We start from the raw sequence: 27,702 nt of genomic DNA, 5'->3' as shown, positions 1-27,702 counted from the left end.
CAGCTGCCGCCATTGCCGAGGAAGGGCAGCCAACCTCCTCCACGAGATTGCGGGGGGGGGGGAGCGGCCGCCCTGCTATTTAAATGAGCTACTGCATTTGAGATTGTGGTAGCTCGCGGGCTGCCATTTTTTGAGCTCGCTGCTGAGATTGGTGACGGGCTCTTAAAATCTAGCCTATAGTGTTACAATCTCAGTAAGACTGTTGACATTAAAATATGAAATATAAACCCCCAACCAACTTAAAGAATTACACAAGATTTCATGTTTTAAGACTTATTATAACAACGAAACTAAAAGAAATCCATATTAACTAAATGGTACTTTGTAAGTACTTTGTTTGCACTGGAGTGCTGAGGTTTGCACTGGAGTGCTGACTTGGGGCTGCATTAGTGTGCTAAAGTGGGAGTTTTGTGACTGAGGGAGTTCAGTGAGGAGGGAGCGAGGAGTTCCTTTCATTTCCTACCTGTCCTCAAAGAGCGTGAGGGGAGCCAAGATTTTCCAAAGAGTACAGCTGACTGGTAAGTCCTGGTGGGTATTTTTCAAACTGGATTGAATTGTAAGTCATTGTTTGAGCAAGACTTAGTTGATTTTTTAAATTATAATAGTCTTCTAAAGTTTTAAATTTAAAGGGTTTAGTCATGCCAGGAGAGCTTAAAGCCGTGGTTTGCTCCTCTTGCTGCATGTGGGAATCCGGTCCAGTCCCCAGGACCAGCATGTGTGCAGGAAGTGTGTCCTGCTGCAGCTCCCGGAAGCTCGGGTTTCAGAACTGGAACGGTGGCTGGAAACACTGTGGAGCATCCGCGAGACTGAGAGCATCGTGGATAGCACATTTAGAAAGGTGGTCACACCGCAGCTGAAGGGACTTGAGGAAGGAAGGGAATGGGTGACCACTAGGCAGTCCAAGAGAAACAGGCAGGTAGTTCAGGAGTCCCCTGGGGTCCCACTTGCAAATCAGTATTCCATTTTGGAGGCTGATGAGGCTGGTTCCTCCAGGGAGTGCGGACAGAGCCAAGCTTCTGACACCACAAGCAGCCTGTCTGCACAGGAAGGGGGAAAGAGAGGAAGAGCAATAGTAATAGGGGATTCTATAGTCAGGGGAACAGATCGGCGCTACTGTAGCCATCAACCTGATTCCAGGATGGTGTGTTGCCTCCCTGGTGCCAGGGTCCTGGATGTCACTGAACGGCTGCAGGGCATCCTGAAGGGGGTGGGTGATAAGGCAGAGGTCATGGTACATGTTGGTACCAATGACACAGGTAGAAAGAGGGATGAGGTCTTGCATCAAGAATTCAGGGAGTTAGGCAGCAGACTAAAAAGCAGGACCTCGGGTTGTAATCTCTGGATTACTCCCAGTGCCATGTGCTAGCGAGTATAGAAATAGGAGAATAGCACTGATGAATGCGTGGCTTAAGAGTTGGTGCAGGAGGGAGGGTTTTAGATTCCTGGACCACTGGGACTGTTTCTGGGGAAGGTGGGACCTGTACAAGCGGGACAGTCTACATCTGAACCAGAGGAGGACTAACATCCTTGCTGGGGGGTTTGCTAGTGCTGTTGGGAGGAGTTTAAACTAATTTGGCAGGGGGAGGGGATGCAGACTCCTAGCAGAATAGGGACACAGCTAAACACAGGAAAGCGAACAAGTCAGAGGGAATACAGCGGAAGTAAGTTTCAAGGGAGTAAGACCAGGATGGATGGCCTCTACTTTAATGTCAGGAGTACTACAGGTAAAACGGATGAGTTAAGGGCAAGGATTGACACGTGAAATTGTGATATAGTAGCTTTCATGGAGACATGGTTGAGGGAGGGGCAGGATTGGCAGCTCAATATCCCGGGATATAGAATCTTCAGGCGAGACAGAGGACGGGGTAAAAGAGGAGGGGGCAATGCAATATTAGTTAAGGAGTCAGTTACTGCAGTAAGGAGAGATGATATCTTGGAGGGGGCATCAAATGAAGCTTTATGGGTAGAGTTTAGGAATAAAAAAGGGACAGCCACATTGCTAGGTGTTTATTATAGACCCCCAGATAGTCAGCGGGAAATTGAGGAGCAAATATGTGCACAATTCACAGAGGTGTGTAGAAATAACAATAGGGTAATTATATTAGGTGATTTCAACTTTCCCAACATTAATTGTGATAGTAATCGTGTTAAGGGCTTAGATGGAGTGGAGTTCTTAAAATGTACACAGGAGAACTTTTTAGCTCAATATGTAGAGGATCCAACAAGGGAGGGTGCAGTGCTGGACCTAATTCTGGGGAATGAAGCCAGACAGGTGGTTGATGTGTTGGTGGGGGAGCAGTTTGGTGATAGCGACCACAACATGGTACAATTAAGCTCCTTATGGAAAAAGAAACAGACAAGTTGCAAAAAAAGGTTTTGGATTGGGGGAGAGCGAATTTTAGTAAAATAAGGCAGGATCTGGCCAAGGTAGACTGGAAAGAGTTACTTGCCAGGAAATCTACAGAAGAGCAGTGGGGGGCATTCAAAAAGGAAATGGGGAGGGTACAGACCCAACATGTTCCCCCTAGGGTAATAGGTAGCAGCAAAAAGCCCAGAGAACCATGGATGACCAGAAACATTCAGGGTATGATGAGAAGGAAAAGAGAGGCTTTTAGCAAATACAAGGAGAGCAAATCAATGGAAGCATTAGTGGAGTACAGAAAGTGTAGGATGGAGCTTAAGAAAGCAATTAGGAGAGCAAAGAGGGGATATGAGAAAGCTCTGGCTGGTAAAAGTAGGGAAAATCCCAAGATATTCTATGGGTATATCAATGGGAAGAGGATAACCAGGGAAAGAGTAGAACCCATTAGGGACCAAGGGGGAAATTTGTGGGTGGAGCCAGAGGACATTGGTAGGGTGTTGAACGAATACTTCACATCTGTCTTCACCCAACAGAATGCGGATGTAGATATGGAACTCAGAGAGAGAGACTGTGAGGTTCTTGAGCAAATTGTCAGAGAGAGTGACAAGGTATTGGAGGTTTTGACAGGCTTAAAAGTGGACAAATCTCCAGGTCCGAATGATTTGTGTCCCAGGATGCTGTGGGAGGCGAGGGTGGAGATTGCAGGGGCTCTGACCCAAATTTTTTATTCCTCTCTGGCCACGGGGGAGGTGCCAGAGGACTGGAGAACAGCTATTGTGGTCCCACTATTTAAGAAAGGTTGTAGAGATAAGCCAGGGAACTACAGACCGGTGAGTCTCACATCAGTGGTAGGGAAATTATTGGAGAAAATTCTGAAGGAGAGAATCTATCTCCACTTGGAGAGGCAAAATTTGATTAGGAATAGTCAGCATGGCTTTGTCAGAGGGAGGTCATGCCTAACAAATTTGATTGAATTTTTTAAGCATGTGACCAGGTGTGTAGATGAGGGTAGTGCAGTTGATGTAGTTTACATGGATTTCAGCAAAGCCTTTGACAAGGTCCCACATGGGAGACTTATCAAGAAAGCAACTGCACATGGGATACAGGGTAACTTGATAAGGTGGATTCAAAATTGGCTTAGCTGTGGGAGACAGAGATTGATGACAGACAGCTGTTTTAGTGACTGGAAGCCAGTGTCCAGTGGCGTACCACAGTGATCTGTGCTGGGTCCCCTATTGTTTGTCATTTCTATAAACGACATAGATGACTATGTGGGGGGTAGGATCAATAAGTTCGCGGATGACACAAAGATTGGCCGAGTGGTTAACAGTGAGGTTGAGTGTCTTGGGTTACAGGAAGATATAGACGGGATGGTCAAATGGGCAGAAAAGTGGCAGATGGAATTTAACCCTGAAAAGTGTGAGGTGATACACTTTGGAAGGAGTAATGTGACACGGAAGTATTCAATGAATGGCCTGACACTGGGAAGTTCCAAGGAACAAAGGGACCTTGGCGTGTTTGTCCATAGATCTCTGAAGGCAGAAGGGCAGGTTAATAGGGTGGTGAAAAAGGCATATGGGACACTTGCCTTTATCAATCAAGACATAGATTACCAAAGCAGGGAGATCATGTTGGAGTTGTATAGAACTTTGGTAAGGCCACAGCTGGAGTACTGTGTGCAATTCTGGTCGCCACATTATAGGAAGGATGTGATTGCACTGGAGGGGGTGCAGAGGCGATTCACCAGGATGTTGCCTGGAATGGAACATTTAAGCTATGAAGAGAGGTTGGATAGGCTTGGGTTGTTTTCGCTGGAGCAGAGAAGACTGAGGGGTGACCTGATCAAGGTGTACAAGATTATGAGGGGCATGGACAGGGTGGATAGGGAGCAGCTGTTCCCCTTAGTTGAAAGGTCAGTTATGAGGGGACACAAGTTTAAGGTGAGGGGCAGGAGGTTTAAGGGGGATTTGAGGAACAACTTTTATACCCAGAGGGTGGTGATGGTCTAGAATGCACTGCCTGGGAGGGTGGTAGAGGCGGGTTGCCTCACATCCTTTAAAAAGTACCTGGATGAGCACTTGGTACGTCATAACATTCAAGGCTATGGGCCAAGTACTTCCAAATGGGATTAGGTAGACAGGTCAGGTGTCTTTAATGCATCGGTGCAGACTCGATGGGCCGAAGGGCCTCTTCTGCACTTTATTATTCTGTGATTCTGTGAAGTAGCTTATACCCCAGATTTCAAAGAAAGGTATTTTCTTTACTTATTAAATTTTTGAAAACCTCACACCACACGTATATGTTACACAGTCCTCTTTGCTGGTGAAATATTTTGCGGTTAAAGGTCCCAAACACCTCTGACACTGTAACTCTCCCACAATAATGCCAAGATTTTGTGCTCAAGTCTCTAGAGTGGGTATTGATTGCACAACTCCTGACTCAGAGGAAAGTGTGCTACCACTTAGTTGTCTTAACTATTTCATCATTGAATGTTTTTCAATTAAACAAGGAACAAGTGTATGTAGCCAAATTTTCAGAAGATACAAAGATAGGTAGGAAAGCAATTTGTGAGGACACAAGGTGTCTGCAAAGAGATACAGATAAGTTGAGGTGAGTGGGAAAGATTGGGAGATGGAGTATAATGTGGGTAAATTATGAGGTTGTCCAGTTTGGCAGGAAGAATAGAAAAGCAGAATATTATTTACATGGAGAGTGGCTGCAGAATGCTGCGGCATAGAGAGATTTGGGTGTCCTTGTACATGAATCACAAAAGGTTAGCATGCAGGTACAGCAAGTAATTAGGAAGGCAAAAACAAGAAATGCTGGATTCACTCAGCAGGTCTGGCAGCATCTGTGGAAAGAGAAGCAGAGTTAACGTTTCGGGTCAGTGACCCTTCTTCGGAACTGACAAATATTAGAAAAGTCACAGATTATAAACAAGTGAGGTGGGGGTTGGGCAAGAGATAACAAAGGAGAAGGTGCAGATTGGACCAGGCCACATAGCTGACCAAAAGGTCACGGAGCAAAGGCAAACAATATGTTAATGGTGTGTTGAAAGACAAAGCAGATTTCCAGCAACCGCAGTATTTTGCTTTTAATTAGGAAGGCAAATGGAATGCTGGCATTTGTTGCAAGGGGGATGGAGCATGAAAGTAGGGAAGTCTTGCTATAACTGTGCAGGGCATTGGTGAGACTGCAGCTAGAGTACTCCATGCAGTTTTGGTCTCCTTACTTCAGGAAGCAATTCAAAGAAGGTTCATTGGGCTGATTCCTGGGATGAAGGGGTTGTTTTATGAGGAAAGGCTAAGCAGGTTGGGCCTATATTCATTGGAATTTAGAAGAATGAGTGATGATCTTATTGAATTATATAAGATTCTGAGAAGGCTTGACAGGGTAGATGCTGAGATGATATTTTGTCCTCAAGGGGGAATCTAGAACTAGGGGGCACATCTCTCAGTGGGTCATTAATCTTTGGAAATCTCTTCCCCAGAGAGCAATGGAGGCTGGGTCATTAAATATATTCAAGGCTGAGTTGGACAGATTTTTGATCGACAAGGGAGTCAAGGGTTATGGGGGGCAGGCAGGAAAGTGAGTTGAGGCCACAATCAGATCAGCCATGACCTTATTAAATGGCAGAGCAAGCTTGAGGGGCCGAATGGCCTACTCCTGCTCCTATTTCATATGTTCTTATGAGCTTATACTTAGACACAGGCGATGCGAAAAATGCTGTGAGAAAGATCTGAGTTTCTGTAAATTAATAGTGGTGTGCTTAGTCTGAATACTATATACAAGTTTGCCAGTCCAACTTGAATTACAGTCAATTTTTTCAAAAGTTGCCAATTTGTTCATTATAAGCTTTTCTAATTGTTGATGCTATTTAAGTGCACTGTAATCTGACTTTATTCAAAAAGTTACAGTTAGCCAGATGTGTCCCATTTCCCACTGCATGCAACATTACAGCCTCTATCTTTCTGCTGTTTACTCTGAACAACTATCACACAAAGCACATCTGAAAAAGGATCATGCCATTTTGCACCCAGGTTCAATAATATCTTGATACATTCATTGACTGGGATTGCCCTCTGTCTCCAAGCCATTCTTGTAATGTCCCCTTCCATCTGTCTGATCGCCAGCTGGCAGAGCAGATGGAGGTCATGGTGGGCCATCATAGCCTACTGACCAGTACCATCTTGTATAATGCATTAAAAGGTCACAATGTCTCTCACTGCTGTTTGAGAATAAAGTGTCCCACCTGCAGGGGCTCCTTCTGTATTACAATAAAACATGCAAATTATTGCAGGATCCATTCTCTGTATAGATTATCCAGCCACTAACTGCAAGTCTTGTCACTGTGAATTTGATTTATATACCAGTAGATCATTTGTTAGATTCTCTGCTAATGTCACCATTGTTAGGTAGTTAAGACTCCTTTGGTTTACGAGCATCTGTGTATAATCAATTGAAGTATAGACCTTAAAGTCTAGAATTATTAAATTGATTCTGAAGTACATATGATCAGTTTATCTCTCCAACCAAATAACTATACTAAAACTATCCACCCTAATCATTTTTTAATTAATGTAGTATCAAATATTGTTGCATGGCTCCATTCATATAGCAAAAGTAGACAAATCTCGCTCGCTGAACCATTTTAACCAAATTATTAATTTCAAGAAATTTGAAGTAATGATTCTCTGAAGTTTGTAGCATGTGACCCCCTGATCGATCCGAGTATCCGAAGTACTGTTTCAAGTTTTCAATGACATGCTCTAAATTGATCACAATAGCTGCATGTGCCTCACTGTAAATGCTCAGCTCCTGTCCATAATTAGTACAAGAATTCATTAGACATGGTCACAGAAATAACTTAAGGGCCAGATTTTGTGATCAAACTAATGGTGAGATTAATGGTGTTCGCCGTTATTTATTTGCCCAGTATTTTCTGATTTAACAGGATGTTATATTACCAGAATGAAAAATTCATTCATTCTGAATGATACCAGAAATGAGTGGATATATATATCAGGAAAGGATGAAAAGGATGCACATTAACTTCAAGTGAGGGGAGAAGCGAGGTTAAACGTGAATATCCAAAAGTTTATGTCTGAGAAGTGCCATTCCGTTGTTATAAACAAACAACTGTTTTCATAGTATTTTTATAATTGGGCCATTTTGAAGAGAAATATTAAATGCTACCTATTACTGAAAGAAAATGCTGTTTTATTAATGTACTTTAAAATTAATTACCTTTTACACACGCACAGCCATATATATATGTGCAAATCTTATATACACACACACATAATGTAGACATGTGGACAGATCTGAACAACAATCTGACAAGGACTACTACTTACCCCGAGTAAAATTATATTGTCTGACAAGAAACACATGGGTGAACAGCATCTGAGAAACATTTGTTAATATTCAACTAAAGGTAACTTGTAACTTACCATCAGTATCTGAAAAGGTTCATCACCCACGTGCCTACAGAGAGATCTGAAGTGGTTATTATAACCAGTTTCTCTTGGAAATACCTAGGTTTAATAGTTTTGTTGTGGTGCACAAATCCTCTTGTCGACATTCATTCACTTCTTGTCAATAACCACTTTGTCATGTTGGATTAAATCACCTCAGTTACCTCCCTTTGTAGCAGTTTGTATTGACAGGTTTTCATATCTGTTTCAAACATTAACACATGGCAAAGTAGCTTGCCCTTTGCCACAGCCAGTATTTTCTGATTTAACAGGATGATATATTATCAGAATGAAAAATTTATTCATTCTGGTTGATACCAGAAATGTGTGGGTATATATATCAGGAAAGGATAAAAAGACTGAAAAACACTTGAAAAAAGAAGGCTGAGGGGTGACCTAATAGAGATCTTTAAAATTATGAAAGGTTTAGATAGGGTAGATACAGAGAAAATTGGCTGAATTTTACAGAACCCCGATGTCGGGTTTCGTGGCGGGGGGGCCGGAAAATGCCTCCGGGAGAGGGCCACCACGTACCCCAACGCCGGGTGGGCCCGGCCCGATATTGCCGGCAGCAGCGAGGCCTCATGACGGACCCCTGCCGCTTGGCAACAGGACCTCCATTTAAATATTTAAATTAATTAAAATCAATGAACTAATGATATTTACGTTTCGGCTGTCTGTCCCAGTGCGATCTTTGTGCAGCTGGCTGGCACTCCCATGCCTTCGGATCCCTGTCCAGGGAAATGAGGCGGAACACTGGTTGGAATGGGGGAGGAGGTAAGTTTCTTAGTGCAGGAGGTGGGGGGGGGAGCGGGCTCAAAGTAATATCATTGGTGTAGGAGATGTTAGGAAGGGTTACAGTTAAAGTTTATGCACTTTGGGGGTGGGGGGGGGAAGGTCAGTCGTCAAGGTAAGTGATTTTGGGGGGAGAGGGCAAGTAATTAATTTTATGGTTATTGGGGAGGTGGGAAAGGGGCAAAATAAATGTATTTTATTTTTTCTATGAACTGTTTATTTAAATATTTAAATTGAATGGTAGGACTCAAAGCCCTTTAAAAATGGCGTCAGTGCCTGCGCACAGGCAGCTCACGCTATTGCTGAGGACGGCCAGCCCGCCCCCTCCAGGTGATCGGGGGGCGGGGGCGAGCCGCCCGGCTATTAAATGAGTCACTGCGCTTAATATTGCGGCGGCTCTGCGACCTGCGGCCCACACGGGCGGGCTGCCATTGTTTTCGCCAGCCGCCGAAATTGGTATAAATTTCAGCCCCATGTTTCCACTTGTGGGGAAGTGGATAGCTAGAGGTCATCAATATAAGACAGTCACCAAGAAATCCAAAGGGAATTCAGGAGAAACATCTTCATCCAAAGAGTGTTGAGAATGTGGAACTCACAACCACAGGGAATGGTTGAAGTGAATACATAGGATTACATGGGATACATGGCACAGAAACACACCATTCGGCCCAACCAGTCCATGCCAACGTTTATGCTGCACTCGAGCCTCATCCCATCTTTCCTCATCTAAATCTCATAATCTCTATTCCTTTTTCCCTCATATGTTTGTATAGTACAGATGCATTTCAGGTCCCTGCCAGAGGCCCAAGCCAAAGTGATGCCTGAGAAACATCTCAACAGTGTTAGCAAGCTGAAAGTGTTGTTCAGGGTCAGGGGAGTGGGGAGGGCAGGGGGAGCCGTGGGATGGTATGGCGCAAAATGAACCAGGGACAAAAGGCAAGTGATAGAAATTATTTTTTAAAATTTCGTAATGGATCAGTATGAGCAAGAAGTGAGGTGAGAGTGACTGCCCTTGACATCAAGGCAGCATTTGACCGAGTATGGCATCAAGGAGCCCTAGCAAAACTGAGGTCAATGGGAATCAGGGGGAAAACCCTCCGCTGGCTGGAGTCATACCAAGCGCAAAGGAAGATGGTTATGTTTGTTGGAGGTTAATCATCTGAGCTCCAGGACATCACTGCAGGAGTTCCTCAGGGTAGTGTCTTAGGCCCAACCATCTTCAGCTGCTTCATCAATAACCTTCCTTCAATCATAAGGTCAGAAGTGGGGATGTTCGCTGATGATTGCACAATGTTCAACACCATTTGTGACTCCTCAGATACTGAAGCAGTCCGTGTAGAAATGCAGCAAGACCTGGACAATATCCAAGCTTGGGCTGATAAGTGGCAAGTAACATTCGTGCCACACAAGTGCCAGGCAATGACCATCTCCAACAAGAGAGAATCTAACCATCTCCCCTTGACATTCAACGGCATTATCGCTGAATCCCCCACTATCAACATCCTAGGGGCTACCATTGACCAGAAACTGAACTGGAGTAGCCATATAAATACTATGGCTACAAGAGCAGGTCAGAGGCTAGGAATCCCGCAGCAAGTAACTCACCTCCTGACTCCCCAAAACCTGCCCATCATCTACAAGGCACAAGTCAGGAGTGTGATGGAATACTCTCCACTTGCCTGGATGGGTGCAGCTCCAACAACACTCAAGAAGCTTGACACCGTCCAGGACAAAGCAGCCCGCTTGATTGGCACCCCATTTACAAACATTCACTCCCTCCACCACCGACGCACAGTGGCAGCAGTATGTACCATCTACAAGATGCACTGCAACAATGCACCAAGGCTCCTTCGACTGCACCTTCCAAACCCACGACCTCTACCAACAAGAAGGACAAGGGCAGCAACTGCATGGGAACACCACCACCTGCAAGTTCCCCTCCAAGTCACACATCATCCTGATTTGGAACTATATTGCCATTCCTTCACTGTCGCTGGGTCAAAATCCTGGAACTCCCTTCCTAACAGCACTGTGGGTGTACCTACCCCAAATGGACTGCAGCGGTTCAAGAAGGCAGCTCATCACCACCTTCTCAAGGGCAATTAGGGATGGGCAATAAATGCTGGCCTGGCCAGTGACGCCCACATCCCATGAATGAATAAAAAAAAAGGAGTACCCCTCCGGGTTCCACAAGTAAATCTTGGGCCTTTCCTGTCCCAGGTGACTCACCCTCTGTCTCAACCACAAGGCCCCCCCTCCAACACCAGCCCCGTCAAACTTGTATCAAGAGCTAGGGACTGTTCGGTTATTTCCAGGACAGCCTCAAAAACCCACTCCTGCCAGATGAACAGCTACCAAATTCTGCTTTGTTCAGGCTGGAGACTGACAAAGCCCACGCAGATGAGTCTCAGCAATTAAAATAGCCCCACCCCCATGCTTCCCAGGCGGGAGTTAAAATTGGGGCGCAACAAATTTTTATGAATTCACAACAGCAGTGGATAGTTTACTTGCCTGACATGAGACCAATATAAAGCCAACACTATAACTTAGCTCTGCTCCAAATGCTTAGGAGTCCGATACTAATACACTCGGCATAATAACTAAGTCCAGAAAAGTTCAAGATTCAATCTCCACTTGGAGTCCCAGCACCAGATTTCTTGGTCTCAGCTCTTGCACAAGAGTGTGTATGTGAATGTCAAACAGGGCTAGAATTAGAATTGTTGAGATACCTTGGGTACATTCTCCCTATTTATTATCACTGGTGAACCATGGGCATTTGGATGAGGTGCTGGAGGGCAGCTGATGCATCTGCAACTGTATCCCATGACTTACCAAGTTAAGAAATGATCTTAATTACATATTTTTGACCTGTATCGTAGGTTGTTAATGTATTTGTGATCCTACAAAAACCACAGCAAGCACAATAGTATCAATACCATTGAGCTGCATTTGAACATATTTAATACTGGATTCATATATTTGAATCAGTAAACTTCCAGATGGACCTATACAAGGGGGTAGAAGTCATGCTTCAGCTATACAAACCCCTGATTAGACCACACCTATAGTACTGTGAGCAGTTCTGGACACCACACTTTAGAAAGGATATATTAACCTTGGAGGGAGTGCAGAGTAGGTTCACCAGAATGATACCTGGGGCCAGATTTCCAAAACGGGATCAGGAACCCGACGCCGGATAATTTCCAGGTCCTGACCCCATTCCTCAACTTTGTCGCTCATGTGACGCGCTCTTGAAATGTTAATCCCCTAATTGGGCAGGAGGTGAGCTCAGTGCTGAATTAGTGGCACTGAGCATCTCCAGGAGGCGGGAGCTGCCTGCAGAGCGCGAGTGGCAAAGGCAGTAGATGGCAGCCATGACGGAGCCTGCCACTGCCTTGCCGAAGAAAGCAGGCAGCTCCTTAGAGAGCTAACAGCATAGAACAAGACGGTGTGCAAGCATCCAAATCTAAGGTAATGCACATGGTCCTGCGCAAGATCCTCGAGGGCCCCAAAATTTTTAACCTGAAAAATAGTTTCCCTTCGCCCCACTGTGAAACCAACAGCTATGCATTAACGTGCACCAGACTGTTCAGGTTCATGGATCTACATTGAAAATTCCAGTTCCGACCTCCCCGGCCCCTTAACAAGCTCCTCTTGGAGATTAATAAGCTGTTAACTGGAGACGAGCGGGTTCCCCATTCCCTCCCCCCTGCCTTCACTTTAAAAATTGTAGTTTATCCCGGAGGTGTCGGGATCCAGAGATGCTCTCTGGGATCGGTCCAGACCCCGCGGGCATTTGAAAATCTTCCCCTGGACTCCAAGGGTTATATTACAAGATTGCACAAACTAGGTTTGGATTCCCTGAAAGTTAGAAGGTTAAGGGGTGATTTGATCAGAGTTTTCATGATGTTAAGGGAACCGATAAGGTAGAGAGAAAGAAACAATTTCCGCTGGTTTGGGAATCAATAATTAAGGGGCATAGTCTAAAAATTACAGCCAGACATTTCAGGACTGAAATTAGAAAACACTTCCACACACAATGGGCTGGATTTTGTTGAGCTCCCGGCATCGAGTTCCATGGCGGGGTGTTGGGGGGGTGGGAGGGGATTGCAGTGGCCCACCATGGAGCCCAATGTTGGGAATGCTGGGCCTGATCTTCCTGGTGGCAGGGAAGCTCCGTGGCGACACAACTGCTGCTCTGCAGCAGGACCTGGATTTCAATAGTCAAATCACCTGTTTAAGTACATTTAAATGGAAACTGGGAGTGATCTTACCGGCAGTTCCGGATCTTCCGAGCCACATGCGGCACTCCAGCACTTTCACTTTCCCATCCAGGGAAAGCTGGCGCCACCAAGGTGGGGAAGGGGGAAATCTCTGCATTTGTAGTGAAGTTGTGGGGGCGGCAGGGGTCAACTCTGTACTGTCAGTGTAGTGGAGCGGGGGGGAGGGAAGAGTTGAACTCTGCACTTAGGGCAGTTGGGGGGATGAAAGGGGTCAACTCTGCACTTAGTGCAGTTGGGATGGAAAAGGGGTAATCAGGGCTTTTGTGGTGTGGTTGGGTGGGGTGGATCAAACTTTATTTTTTGTTGCAGTTGGGGTGGGGGGGAAATGGGGTCAACTTTCATCTGTCAATGCAGATCTGGCAGCCTTTTAAAAATTGTGCTAGCTCCTGCGCAGAAACAGGCGATGCCATTGATGGCATCGCCGAGGCCGCCCGCCATGTGATTGGGGGGGGTGGGGAGGCCGCCCTGCACATTATAATTGATGCCAGATCAATTGCAAATTGTAATTCTGAGATTGATAGATTTTTGTTATCCAAAACTATTAAGGGATATGGAGTTGTTTCGCAGATTAGTGGTGATATCGTTGAATGGCAGAACAGGTTCGAGGAATAGGTTCCTATGTTTTGATGTGCTCTCATGTATTGAAGTACAATTCATACAAAATGTAAAAGTCTACAAGCAGTGGACGAGGAAGCTACAATTTTTCAAACAGTGGTTCATTATACCAAGTACATTACTGTTACATGACAGTTTTTTTCTAAATAATGAATTACACATCTTGAAGGAAAATGCACTGCACTAATACATAGCTTTTCAAATTATTAATTTCATACATTGCATTAAATGGTCAAACCACATTTTTGCATTTAACATTGATCTGTTCAGCAAGAACAATGACACTTAGAATGCATGCTGCATCTATTAAAATAGCATAAAGTTTCCAGTATCAGTTAACCTTCCTCAAGGACACACGCTTACGCTTGTGTCATTTTGCTCTGTGCAAAATAGTTACCATGTTGGCATACATAACAATGGTCTCTGTATTTCAAAGTACTGCATTTTGGGATGTGATAAGACAGCATTTTAAAAAATTGCGAATAGCTGTTCAAGTAAACAATATATATTCTCAAAGGCACCTCAGATTTTCTACTCCTGTGCACAAATTTATCTAAATGTTTCCTTCCAGGGTTTATATCCAAGATTTGTCTTCTTCTTTGGCCTCCTTGTCTCGAGAGACAATGGATAAGCGCCTGGAGGTGGTCAGTGGTTTGTGGAGCAACACCTGGAGCGGCTATAAAGGCCAATTCTGCTGTCTGCCAGCTCTGGCGATCACTGGCAACTGACTCCCACGACTTGTGATCAATGTCACAGGACTTCATGTCGCGTTTGCAGACGTCTTTAAAGCGGAGACATGGACGGCCGGTGGGTTTGATACCAGTGACAAGGTCACTGTACAATGTGTCCTTGGGGATCCTGCCATCTTCCATGCGGCTCACATGGCCAAACCATCTCAAGCGCCACTGGCTCAGTAGGGTGTATATGCTGGGGATGTTGGCCGCCTCGAGAACTTCTGCGTTGGAGATACGGTCCTGCCACCTGATGCCAAGGATTCTCCGGAGGCAGCAAAGATGGAATGAATTGAGACGTTGCTCTTGGCTGACATACGTTGTCCAGGCCTCGCTGGCGTAGAGCAAGGTACTGAGGACACAGGCTTGATACACTCGGACTTTTGTGTTCTGTGTCAGTGCACCATTTTCCCACACTCTCTTGGCCAGTCTGGACATAGCAGCGGACGCCTTTCCCATGCGCTTGTTGATTTCTGCATCGAGAGACAGGTTACTGGTGATAGTTGAGCCTAGGTAGGTGAACTCTTGAACCATTTCCAGAGCGTGGTCGCCAATATTGATGGATGGAGCATTTCTGACATCCTGTCCCATGATGTTCGTTTTCTTGAGGCTGATGCTTAGGCCAAATTCGTTGCAGGAAGCCGCAATCCTGTCGATGAGTCTCTGCAGACACTCTTCTGTGTGGGATGTTACTGCATTGTCAAGTTCCCTGATGAGGACCTTCTGTACATGGTCTTCACTCTTAGATGGGCAAGGTTGAACAACCTGCCATCTGATCTTGTGTGGAGGAAAATTTTCCTGGTCAGTTATAATCTCCTGTGTCAGCTGTGGCTCAGTTGGTAGCATTCTCACCTCTGAGTCATAAACTTGTGAGTTCACGTCTCTCTCCAGGAGTTGAGCACATAAATCTAGGATAACCCTCCAGTGCAGTCCTGAGGGAGTGCTGCACTGTTGGAGATGCCATCTTTCAGCTGAGATGTTAAACTGAAGCCATGTATGCCCTCTCAAGTGAATGTAAAAGATCCCAGAGTGCTATTTCAAATAAGAACTGGGGAGTTATCCAAAGTTCCCGTGCTAATATTTATCCCTCAATCAACATGACAAAAACAGATTATCTGGTCATTATTACATTGCTGTTTGTGGGAGCTTGCTGTCTGTAAATTGGCTGTTGTGTTTCCTACATTACAACAGTGGCCAGAATTTTATGTTGGGCTGAAGGCCCCACCCACCAGCCAAAAATGTCGGTGGAGAGCCCACCTCCGCCAGGCTCGGAAGCCACGCTACGATTTTACGTGTGCCAGGCCTTTACTTGGCCTCGGACAGGATCTTTGCCCCTCTGAGGCAGGAAGTTCCACCTCTAAGAGCTGCTAGCCAATCAGCGGGCTGGCACCTCTCAGATCCAGCAGCGCCTCCGAGACAGGTAGCCACTGCTGGGACTGCAGCCAGTGAGAGGAGCAAGAGGGACGCCAGCCCGGGATGAGGGTAGGTGTGTGGGGCCTCACCAGGGACAATCGGCCAGGTTCCAGTGAGGCAATTGGGGGAGGGGGGGAATGAGTTGAGACGTCGCTCTTGGCTGACATACGTTGTCCAGGCCTCTCTGCCGTAGAGCAAGGTACTGAGGACACAGGCTTGAAACACTCAGACTTTTGTGTTCTGTGACAGTGCGCCATTTTCCCACACCCTCTTGGCCAGTCTGGACATAGCAGCGGACGCCTTTCCCATGCGCTTGTTGATTTCTGCATCGAGAGACAGGTTACTGTTGATAGTTGAGCCTAGGTAGGTGAACTCATGAACCATTTCCAGAGCGTAGTCGCCAATATTGATGGATGGAGCATTTCTGACATCCTGTCCCATGATGTTCGTTTTCTTGAGGCTGATAGTTAGGCCAAATTCATTGCAGGCAGCCGCAAACCTGTCGATGAGTCTCTGCAGACACTCTTCTGTGTGGGATGTTAATGCAGCATCGTCAGCAAAGAGGAGTTCCCTGATGAGGACCTTCCATTCTTTGGTCTTCGTTCTAAGATGGGCAAGGTTGAACAACATGCCATCTGATCTTGTGTGGCGGAAAATTCCTTCTTCAGAAGACTTGAACGCATGTGAGAGCAGCAGTGAGAAGAAGATCCCAAACAGTGTAGGTGCGAGAACACAGCCCTGTTTCACGCCACTCAGGATAGGAAAGGGGCTTGATGAGGCACCGCTATGCTGAATTGTGCCTTTCATATTGTCAGGGAATGAGGTGATGATACTTAGTAGCTTTGGTGGACATCCGAACTTTGCTAGTAGTCTGAAGAGACCATGTCTGTTGACAAGGTCAAAGGCTTTGGTGAGGTCTATGAAAACAACGTAGACTGGTATCTGTTGTTTGTGGCATTTCTCCTGTAGCTGGCGAAGGGAGAACAGCATGTCAATGGTGGATCTCTCTGCTCGAAATCCGTACTGTGCCTCAGGGTTTACACGCTCAGCCAGCTTCTAGAGTCTGTTTAAAACGACTCGAGCAAAGACTTTCCCCACTATCCTGAGCAGGGATATTCCACAGTAGTTGTTGCACGTTAGGGTTAGAGTTAGGGTCACCCTTGTTCTTATAGAGGATGATGATATTGGCATCGCGCATGTCCTGTGGTACTGTCAGTGGGAGGCAGCCTCATAATAAAGGATAAGGCAAAGACAATAGTGAGAAAGCAGTTTAGTTCAGAGAATTAAGATGTATGGCCTGATTTAACTCTCTCCAAACCCAGTCATTTACACACAGTTAAAATCAGGCTGTATAGAGAATCAGTACAGGTGGAACTAAGAAATAACAAGGGCCAATAAACACTGTAGTTTATAGGCCTCTAAATCATAGTTACAGTGTTGGACAGAATATGAATCAGCAAATTAGAGCAGCATTTAACAAGGGGAATGCAATAATCATGGGGGACTTTAATCTTCACTTAAACTGAGCAAATCAAATTGTCAAAAGTAGTTTGGAGGATATGTTCATGGAAGGCATTTGGGACAGGTGCTGAAACTATCTGCGAGGTACTGGAATATTGCAGCCTGTGGAGGAGCATTCATTTAAAATCTATATAAGGGCATAAAGTTGCAGAACGTATCCACTAGTTACCCACTAAACACGACAGAAGAAAGTTAGGGCTGGTGCATTCAGGTCTAAGTGAGTTTTTAATGATGTGATAAGTCATAATCACTGCTAAACAAGTGATGGGGCAAGAAGGTGGTGGATGGAATATAATGTAGGGAAATGTGAAATTACCCACTTTGGGAGGAAGAATAGAAAGGCAGCATTTTTTTTTAATAGTGAGGGATGAGTAAATTGAGTATGCAGACGAATTACCTTGTATGCAAATCACAGAAAGTTAAATGCAGGTACAGCAAGCAATTAGGAAGGCAAATGGTATGTTCGCCTTTGTTGCAAGGGGGTTGGAGTTAGAAAGTTTTGCTGCAATTATATAGGGCTTTGGTGAGACCATATATGGAGTACTGTGCACATTTTTGGCTTCCTTTCCTTACGAAGGATATACCTGCCATAGAGAGGTGCAACAGAGGTTCACTAGATTGATTTCCTGCGATGAGAAGGTTATTATACGAGGAGAGATTGAGAGAATTGGCCTACATTCCCTAGAGTTTAGAAGAATGAGAGTTGATCTAATTGAAACGTATAAAATCCTTAGACGGCCTGACAGGGTCGATGCCATGACGCTGTTTCCCCAGGCTGGAGAATTTAGAATTAGGGCACATAGTCTCAGGATAAAAGGTCAGTCATTTAGATGAGGAGAAGTTTCTTCACTCGCAGAGTTGTGACTCTTAGGAATTTTCGATCGCAGAGGGCTGTGAATATTCAGGACTGAGATTCATAAACTTTTGTACACTAAGAGAATCAAATGATATAGGGATAGGATGAGAGAGTGGAGTTGATTTAGAAAATCAGCTATCTTAGTGAATGGTGGAGTAGGCTTGAGGGCCGTATGGCCTACTCTTAATTATGCTCTTTTCTTTTTTCCCATCGTAAAGACGCTGACACAAGTTGAAACAGTTAGTTGGTAGCAACAGAAATGAGCCTTCTTCATGTTGGAATCTAGATGGTGAGTGTTGCCAAACCATTCAGTTAGAGGGGTGGAGGGGCAAGGAGGAATCACAGCAATGAAATATACTATGCTCACCCAACAGTTGTATATGCTAGGGGCTAAATGAACTGTTACTCCTTTTGAGATGTGCAAATTCAGCACAGGCTGGGATTGATGTCTAGGACTTTCCTGATACCATGGCAGCTGGTACATTTGCTGACACCATTATTTCTTATTGTCAAATATCCAATGACATCCAAAGTATTATAAACTAGGAATTTATTTATTTAGAGATTTAGCACTGAAACAGGCCCTTCGGCCCACCGAGTCTGTGCCAACCATCAACCACCCATTTATACTAATCCTACACTAATCCCACATTCCTACCACATCCCCACCTGTCCCTATATTCCCCTACCACCTACAAATACTAGGAGCAGTTTATAATGGCCAATTTACCTATCAACCTGCAAGTCTTTGGCTGTGGGTGGAAACCGGAGCGCCCGGCAAAAACCCACGCAGACACAGGGAGAACTTGCAAACTCCACACAGGCAGTACCCAGAATCAAACCCGGGTTGCTAGAGCTGTGAGGCTGCGGTGCTAACCACTGCGCCACTGTGCCGCCCAAATAAATAGTCAACTTAATTTCAAACCTCATCTCACAATTTAGCTGAAGTTTAATTTGATCTTTGAGCTCCAATGTCAGAGATTGATTCAAATTACTAAGGCACCAAGAAATCCGTAATGCAGAAGTAGGGTTTTTGCTCCACATCAACTGTGGATTCTGTTTTTGTCGTATTGTTTGCAGAGGGGTTTTAGTGTGAAATTGCAGCGATTCACATCCAGTGCAGCTGTAGTATAAATGGAGCTTTTGATAGCTGCTTTCCTTTGACCCTGCACCTCATTGTGAGTTTTGACACAGCTACAATCAAGCAAACCATGAAATACGCTCTCTATAACACTCCCACTCAACCCTGACAAGCTGCTCTTTTATGTCATTTGCAAATGTTTTCTTTCCCAAACTGATAGTAACTTTTAGTATTTTGACCAACCTTTCCATCCATAGGTTCAGGTAAAGCTAACTTTGTGTACATGTACTGGAGAAGAAAATTTAGGTAATACATGATAACTGTAGAAAAGATAACTTTGATTTAAAAGTCTAAAATACACGACCCCGTTTATAGTGGTGAGTGTGGAGTCATAATGCAACTTACTCCAGCCACTGCTGAAACATGAAGTAGAGGTGCTCTGTTTTATTATTTATAACAGTAAAATAGCTCAAACTCCAGAAAAATTGTATCGAATTTACAGTACTGCAAGAGGCTATTTGGCCCATTATGTATGGGCTGATGCTAGCACTTGAACTGCAGCTGTCTGTTCTAATCGTATTACCACTGTGTGTAGAATAAAACAGTTGAAACCAATAAAATGCATATTTAATATTGCAAGGTAACATTTTCAGGCAACATCAAAATGCTGACTGAATAGGTATTCTAGCCTTGCACTTGGATGCACATCTGCTGTATTCCATCTCTCATGAGAATGCTTTTTTGTATAAGAGATTCCATTGCCTAAACAATATTTTTTTTTGACCTTCATGGGACTCAATTGTTCCTTCATCCACCCTGTGCAAGAATCGAATAAATTGTTACATATGATCCTTTCAATTACTTTTTTTTCTGCCTAAAGGGGAAAGCACAGGGGCACTTTTGCCGATTACTCAAAATACTATTTGTATCATTAAAAAAAACTTGTAGGACATGGCTAAAGCATTCATTGCTTTTGCCAATTATATCTTACTTTCATTAATTACAGAATAGTCTTGTATAACTCAAGCTGGTAAGTCCTGTTTTTTCAAAGTTAGGAGGGTGCATTCAAGATACTAAGGGGCGTGAAAATGGTTTATGCCAGCAGCATGAAATGGGCTCATTGGGAATTTTCCACTGCCCCAGTCTTCTTTCCACTGAAGTTCAAACTCTTTTGGGAGACTCGTTTCCTAGCCACACTGTTGCTTTTACTTGGTTTGGAATTAAAAATCTTGGCAATATTTTCCAAATCAATGGAAAATAAAAACTGGCGCTATGAAAAGTTAGCTGCCAATTTGCCTCAAGCCTGTTTCGCACATAGACCAATTTCATCCCCTAAAACTTAGTTGTTAAAGTGTTACTTGACAGATTCTGCTGATTAACTGATAAATCAGCAAATATAGTTCTGGAAAGTTAATTATAGGTTCTGAACTGCATTCAGCAAATCACCTGATTTAGAAACACAGAATGCACAACAAGATGTTTTTCAAATTAGTGCAAATTTTGTCCAGCAGCCAAATCACTGTCTTTTAAACTTTTTTTTTTAAAGCTAAGCTTTTTTTTTAGGAACAGAATCTGGCTGAAAGTTCCTTGTTATCACAAAAATGCACCTTGCATATTCATTCATATTGAAGATATTTAAGCAAAAATAATTGTGCATTTTAGTTTATCAACACTTGCATCCTGGAGTCATTTCAAAGAAAGCAACAATTATAAAAAACCATGCTTTAATTCAGCTCGGCATTTGAGGTTAATATGTATATTTGAATATTTACATTCATGTTTGGTACTGATCAGTTTTCACCTTACTTTTGACTCAGCTTCAAGTCTAATCCTTTTATTCCCCATTATAATCAAGAACTGCCATGCCCATTTTGATTGCTTCAACCGAGCTAGTATTCATTGTTCTAAATTGCACTCTATAGTTCATATTTATTTGCAATTACAATTTGAGAGATTGAATTCTGGCTGTTCACCTTTAGGCGTTTTAATGCAGGATTTGATTGTGAAACACAACATTTACTGATCATACAGGAATGCTGACGCTCCCTCTGATAGCTGGAGAAATATATAACTATAAAAAGAAACAACCAGGTCATCCATACATGTCTGCTGATTAGGAACTTGTTCAGAGATGATCATAAAAGGTTCATAACAGGCTTGGAGAGAAACAGTCAACTGAGACAAGGGAGGGGAATTTTCCCTAGCAAGAAGAGGCAGGTATGCCTGTGTGCGGGGAGTTAAGTCCCCTAAGACTGATATTGGGTTGGCATCCTGACATCATTCCGCCCTCCTCTGTGTTCCTGCAAGGTGGGATTGAAGGTGAGAGGGTAACCCCTTTAGATCTGTCGGATAAGTTATTAACGTAATTAAAAGGCCAATTAAGACATGTTTGGATTTCTCAGCCAGGGAACCTGTTCCCCGATCCGTCAGCATCCTCCAGTGTCACCAAGGCAAGTGCACAGTGGGAACAGCTTTTTAGTGAAACTGACAGCTGGGAAGACTTTGATCAGTTGTACTGAGGAGCTCCAACTATGGCCATTGAAAGACTACTGCTCAAAGCACTTCTTCTCTCAGAGAGTGCTGTCACTGCTTGACAGGTGATTGCAACTTGTTGGAAGGCACTTCACTTGTCGAGCATTGCACTTACCTTAATTTGCACTTCCCTGGTACCAGCATTCAGCAACTTATGCAGCTCCATCTTGCACCTCTGGTGAGGGGAAAGAACAGAAACAATACCAGCAGCAGAAGGAGCAGCACCAGCAGCCTTCTCCTCAGCCACATGCTGCTCCACAGGGCAGAGGGAGTGGACACTGAGATCCAGCTGGAAGGAGGTGAGACCCCCAACGCAGGGTCTACAGGCAGATGATCAGCTTTCTCAGCATGTCTGAGCACCAATGCCTCAGGAGGCTCAGGCTGTCATGGCAGGTCACTGCTGACATCTGCAGCTTCCTGGAACAAGATCTCCTTCCCAGTGGAGCAGGGGGGCACACAGTGCCAATGGGCAACGTGCCTTTCACTGTAGGGCCACATCAGCCCCCCCACACCCTGAATCTCAGCAAGGAGAGAAAGCAAAGAGGTGTGACTGTTTGTAAAGGCTTGTGTGGAGAGGAGGGAAGGACACCATTTGTGGATGGTGACTGTGAGGCATGGGTGCAGGTTGTGGGTGAGAATAAGTTTTGACTGTTCAGATGACGATGTGAGGTGCCTGGAGAGAGAGGAATGAGGGGAGCAACAAGATGTGTTGTCCTGAGGAGAACTGCACAGGACAATGTTGGGTAAGTCAGAGTGTGGGTTTGGCACCTGAAAATATTATGCCACTTACCTTTCCTGCCTTCCTGAGGGCCTAGATCCTGTTGGTGCACTGTCTCCAGGTTAGAGGGACCACACTTCTGCTGTTGACTTCTTTGGTCACTTCCATCCATACCAGCTTGGTTGGAGTGGTTGTCCTCTTCCTCCCTTCCTTGGGAAAGATCAGCCCACTGCAGTCCCTCAGATCCTTCAGCAGGACCTCCAGGTAAGAGTGAGACCCCAAGGGAGAAGCCTCCCAATGCCTGCTCTCCATTCTGTCTTTGCTGCAGCCAATCCCGTCACCCTCACATTGAAACTATACCATCATTTATTCCTCAGCCATTACTTCTGAGTAATGTGAATGTCCTCAATTCCTAAACCCACTTTTTACCGGGTGGTTCTGCTAATTTTTGGGCATCCACCATAGGTGAGATGTAGTAAATAAGGTTTTATGATGGAAAACCATGAAGTACACACTAAAAATGTTTCACATTCACTTTCTTCTCTCTTTGAAGTGTTTTGAACTAGGCATAGGGCATCAAATGAGTGATGAAAAGTAGGGATGCTCAAGAGGCCAGAATTAGATGAGTGAAGAGATCTTGGAGGGTTGCAGGGCTAGAGGAGGTTACAGAGATAGGGAGAAGTGAGGCCATGGGGGGATTTGAAAACAAGGATAAGTATCTTAAAATCAAAGCATGTTACCAGACCTGGAGCCAATGAGGGTCAGCGAACACAAAGGTGAAGAGTGAATGGAACCTGGTGCGAGTTAGGATTTGCTCTATGCTTGACCATGCAATGGAAGTGGTTCCTGGTTCGGCAAAAGCAGAAAGCTAAATTTAGTTATTAATGAAGATTTTATATGTGTGGTATCATCAAACCAATATTTCAAGCTTGTCATTTCAGCAAAGCAAAAGCCCCAAATAAAAATAGGTGGCTGGCCACTCTCAGTGTTAATCATTTCTCATCTACTACTTGGTCAGCTATTTAGCAATCCTGTTATTCCTTAGATAAAGAAGAAATTTGTTACTTATTTAGTTGAGGTTGAAGCCCCTTCTTCACATTGAGATCATACTACCAACACCAAACAGAATCATTCTGAACATTAGTTGATTTTTTCTTGCAAATGCACTTCAACAGCAACATGCATTTACATTATAGCTTTAACATAGTAAGACGTCCCAAAGCACTTCACAGGAGAGTTACCAAACAAAATTTGACACTGAGCCACATAAGGAGATATCAGGACAGGTGACCAAAAGTTTGATCAAAGAGCTAAGTTTTAAGGAGTGTCATAAAGGAGGAGCTGAGACAGGAAGAGTTAGAGAGATATACAGAGGGAATTCCAGACTTTAGGGCCTAAACAGCTGAAGGCATGGCCACCAATGGTAGAGTGATGAAAAATGGGGACACCCAAGAGGCCAGAATTGGATGAGCACAGAGATCTCAGAGAGTTGTCTGGCTGGAAGAGATTACAGATATAGGAAAAAGTGAAGTCATTGAGGGACTTGAAAACAAGGTAGAGAATCTTAAAATCGAAGAGCTTTTCTGGACTAGGAGCCAATGTAGGTCGGCGAGCAAAGAGGTGAAGAGTGAATGGAACCTGAGTTAGGATATTCTTGCATCACAGTTAAAGCAAGAGAATCTTTTCTTGAGACCACCATGAGTTCTCTGTATGATGCAATGTATCATCCTGTTTGCCTCAAATTTGAAGGGCAGGAAGAGACAAGCTGATACATTACATCTTGTATTTCTGTTCTGTTGGTCTCTGTGACAAGCCATGTTTCCATTCAGTAACATGACCCCAACAAACATCACTGTGGTTGTTAAGCATTTTTAAATGATGCAGCCAGAGATACTGGCTGAGGATGAAGGAATCATTTATTATACAGTATATTGTGCATTTACAGGCATGATACTTTGTTCTACATGAATACATAGGTCCTGGAAGGGCAGCATTTCAGTGCAGATTTGGAACACCCTGCTTTTTACTGCACCTCTTTGCTGTCAGTCCCCAAAAGACAGAAACACTTGTTTATCATAACTCTCACCGTTGCTTTCAGAGGCACAAAAAGTTAGGTTCCAGCCACCACTGGAAGTGTAAAGTTCGCTTCCTCCCTAACAGCACTGTGGATGTACCTATACCACAAGGATTGCAGCAGTTCAAAAAGGTAGCTCACCACCACCTTCTCAAGAGCAATTTGAGATGGGCAATAAATGCTGGCCTTGCAAGCATCCCTTGGACAAATAAAAAAAAAATAATATGCCAACAAGAGAATATCATGTCTTGTCACCAATGTGACACTACAAATATGAAACAAATAAGGGTTTTAGTTTCCAAGTTGGAGGGAGGAGGCAAAAGAACTGATAGGAAAGTAGTTCTTCATTCTCCTTATCCAGTGATAAAGGAAAATAAGTGAAATATCTAATTTTAATTTTAAATTATGCTCGCCAGTTTAATGTATCATTAACTTCAAATCACTTACTTCCAGTGATCTAAGTAAATGAAAAGCCATCCGGTACAAAATGCAAAGTACAAAGTACAACATCTGCCTAGCAACTGTACATGTCTGGGAGAAAATTAGTCACTTCAGAACCATTGTTTCAAATGTTTAGACTCCGAAGTAGATTGGGCTTTGTGACAATGGTAAACTCATGTTTTACGGTTTAGTACAAATCAGGCAACAAAAAGTAGAAGTTTTCATTTTGAAGTACAAGCAGAATAAACAACTGTGAACTAGTTATCCATGTGTCAGCTGCAAATTTACAACAAATGCAAATTTGCTGTTGCAATGCAAACATAGGCAAGAGACTGCGCTTTGTTCCTCTTGTAACCTTTTCCATGCTGCTTCTTCAATTTTGGACCTTCAGTACCATGGCACCAGCACAAAAGAGCAGGGCAACGATTTGGTCATACAAGACTAACACAGCAGACTTCATAAAAGAAAGTTAAAACAAGTTCAAATGAAGGCAAAGCAAAACATATACAGGCAACTGTAGCTTACATAAAGTGAAAGGAAAAAGAAAAGCATGCGACAATTATCCTTTTCACCAGCTCTCATTATTCAGAAATACTCAGAACAGCATTAAGATCCAAGTTATGAAATCCAAGTGATTTGTTTCACATTTTCAAGATTTTTTTGATCTTTTTTAAAGCTGTATTGGATTGCACAATTTTTATCCACAATATCCCATAGGTCATATACTACACTTATATAGAAAGCAGTTTAAAGTGATGACATTTGGATCAGACTTGTAAACCTTTCGACTAAAAATATCAAACCAAATTATTGGAAAACATTTTGCTTCTGCCTAAATTACATAAAAATAAATGAGAGCACCATCTGCCATCAGGGAAGTAACTCCACCTGCAAACCTACAAGTTTTTCTAATAAAGAAATACTTTCATCAGACACCAAAATATGAGTACACTTATCCCACAACCAAGTTCAACTTTAACAGTCTACTTCAGACCAGAAGCAAAAGTAACATGTTTATATTGCCTATGTTTGAGATGACATATGTTATTGAAGACTTACCTCCATAATAAAAGAAAGTGCCTAGAATCACATTATAGTTCTATTTGCTCAAAGAAAAACATTCTGAGAACCGTATCCAACTCACAGGTGTTGCAAGTGAAATAGCAAATCCCATCTGTCTCAAAGCCAAAAGATTAGGTCTGGATAGTTTTAAATCCTTTGCCCTTCCGTGTTTCACCCGATAGCATACTAGAGAATGTATACTAACTGGTATTCTCCGATTTGACTACTAACTATTCATAACTTCCACATTCTTCAGTCAGTCACACTGCAAAGCATTAACCATGGTTCAATGACTCAAACCCAGCCCCTTAACCCACGTTCCCCAATGGCTGTACTCTGATATAATAGAATTAGGGGAAGTTTAGTACAAAATTTCATTAGGGTATTTGTAATTAAATTACATTTTTGAATAATTTATCAGTGCTGATGAGGCTCGGTTATTAAAACGTTTGCTTCCTTGTGCTTATTTATTGCTTCCTCTGTAGTAGAAGCAAAATTATTTCAGAGAACCTTAACTTGTTCTATGTTTTACTTATAGCAAACAGAACAAATTAATTTGCACATCTCCAAAACCTGTGGTTTCGTAAGACATTTCCTTCTTGCCCATCCCCCAGTAATGTAAGGCACTCTTGCAGTTATTGGTTTCACCTGTAAACATCCCCATTCTGAGTGACTCCACTAAATACACTCCTTGTGAATCCAAAACACATTTCACATGTTGTCTGGGAGTCGAACTATTACTTAATAAAATTGTAGTGTCCAGCAGCATTCACTGTTCCCCGCTAAGCTCCAATGTTCTTAAAATTTTTTTTTTAAATTAAAGTATTTTTTTTTCTGGACTATCCAGACTAATTGAAAGAGATACTTCTTTATTTAATAAGTTTAACTTGAAAAATTATCCAAAAATATCTGCATGCCAGCATTGTTATCCTCTTCCAAACATTTACAAAGAAGAACCGTACCTAATTTAAAACAGATGACTGTAACATTGAAAGTCTCCCCTTATGCTATTTTTTGAAAAAAGTCTAAGAGGAGGTTTACTAAGGGCTTGTTTTCACTGGAGTTTAGAAGAGTGAGGGGAGACTTGATTGAAGTTTGTAAGATCATGAATGATCTTGACAAGGTGGATGTGGAGAGGATGTTTCCTCTTGTGGGTGAGTCCAGAACTAGGGGGCACTGTTTTAAAATTAGGGGTTGCCCTTTTAAGACAGAGATGAGGAGAATTTTTTTCTCTCAGAGGGTTGTGTGACTTTGGAACTCTCTGCCACAGAAGGTGGTGGAGGCGGGGTCATTGAATATTTTGAAGGTGGATGTAGATAGATTCTTGCTAGGGAAGGGAATCAAAGGTTATCGGGGGAAGAGTGAAGTGTGGAATGCAAGACAGAAACAGAACAGCCAAGATCTTATTGAATGGCGGAGCAGGCTCAAGGGGCCGAATGGCTTACTTCTGCTCCTAATTCATATGTCTGTATGTATGTTCATATAAAATTTGTATTTCCTAAAAGCTGGTTTGTTTAAAAATCAAAATGATGTGGATTACAGTATCTTTCAAGCTATTGTCATTATTATGATAGCGTCTGACACTGAAAAGAAATAAATTGCATCCTTAAGGAAGTTTGAATAACAGCAAACATTTCCATTAGAGAAGACCAATGGTATTATTCTCAAGGGCTGTTTCCTCCCCTGTTCGGAAATTATATCCCTAAATTTCTTTGGACTTTCTGCTGCTGCACCACCATAA

At 43.4% G+C, this 27,702-nt stretch overlaps 1 protein-coding gene across 12 annotated transcripts in view; it reads right to left on the bottom strand.

Annotated features, from left to right (window-relative positions):
• The window catches only part of LOC137371950 (nck-associated protein 5-like), a 693,455-nt gene extending 667,282 nt beyond the window's left edge, over positions 1–26,173 (bottom strand). For 7 of the 12 annotated variants that reach the window (XM_068035088.1, XM_068035096.1, XM_068035104.1 and 4 more), the window contains exon 1: positions 26,044–26,173. In XM_068035088.1, the coding sequence (XP_067891189.1) occupies positions 26,044–26,073 (30 nt within the window). In that variant the 5' untranslated portion in view covers positions 26,074–26,173. Of the gene's footprint in view, positions 1–23,129; positions 23,231–25,958 lie in introns of all 12 variants that reach the window. The other 5 variants (XM_068035090.1, XM_068035092.1, XM_068035089.1 and 2 more) reach the window with 3 other exon arrangements.
• Between the last annotated feature and the right edge of the window lie 1,529 nt (positions 26,174–27,702).

Source organism: Heterodontus francisci, chromosome 7 (genome assembly GCF_036365525.1).
Source record: "Heterodontus francisci isolate sHetFra1 chromosome 7, sHetFra1.hap1, whole genome shotgun sequence".
Lineage (NCBI taxonomy): Eukaryota > Metazoa > Chordata > Chondrichthyes > Heterodontiformes > Heterodontidae > Heterodontus > Heterodontus francisci.
The sequence above is the reverse complement of the archived record's forward strand: the minus strand, read 5'-3'. Positions and strand labels throughout refer to the sequence as shown.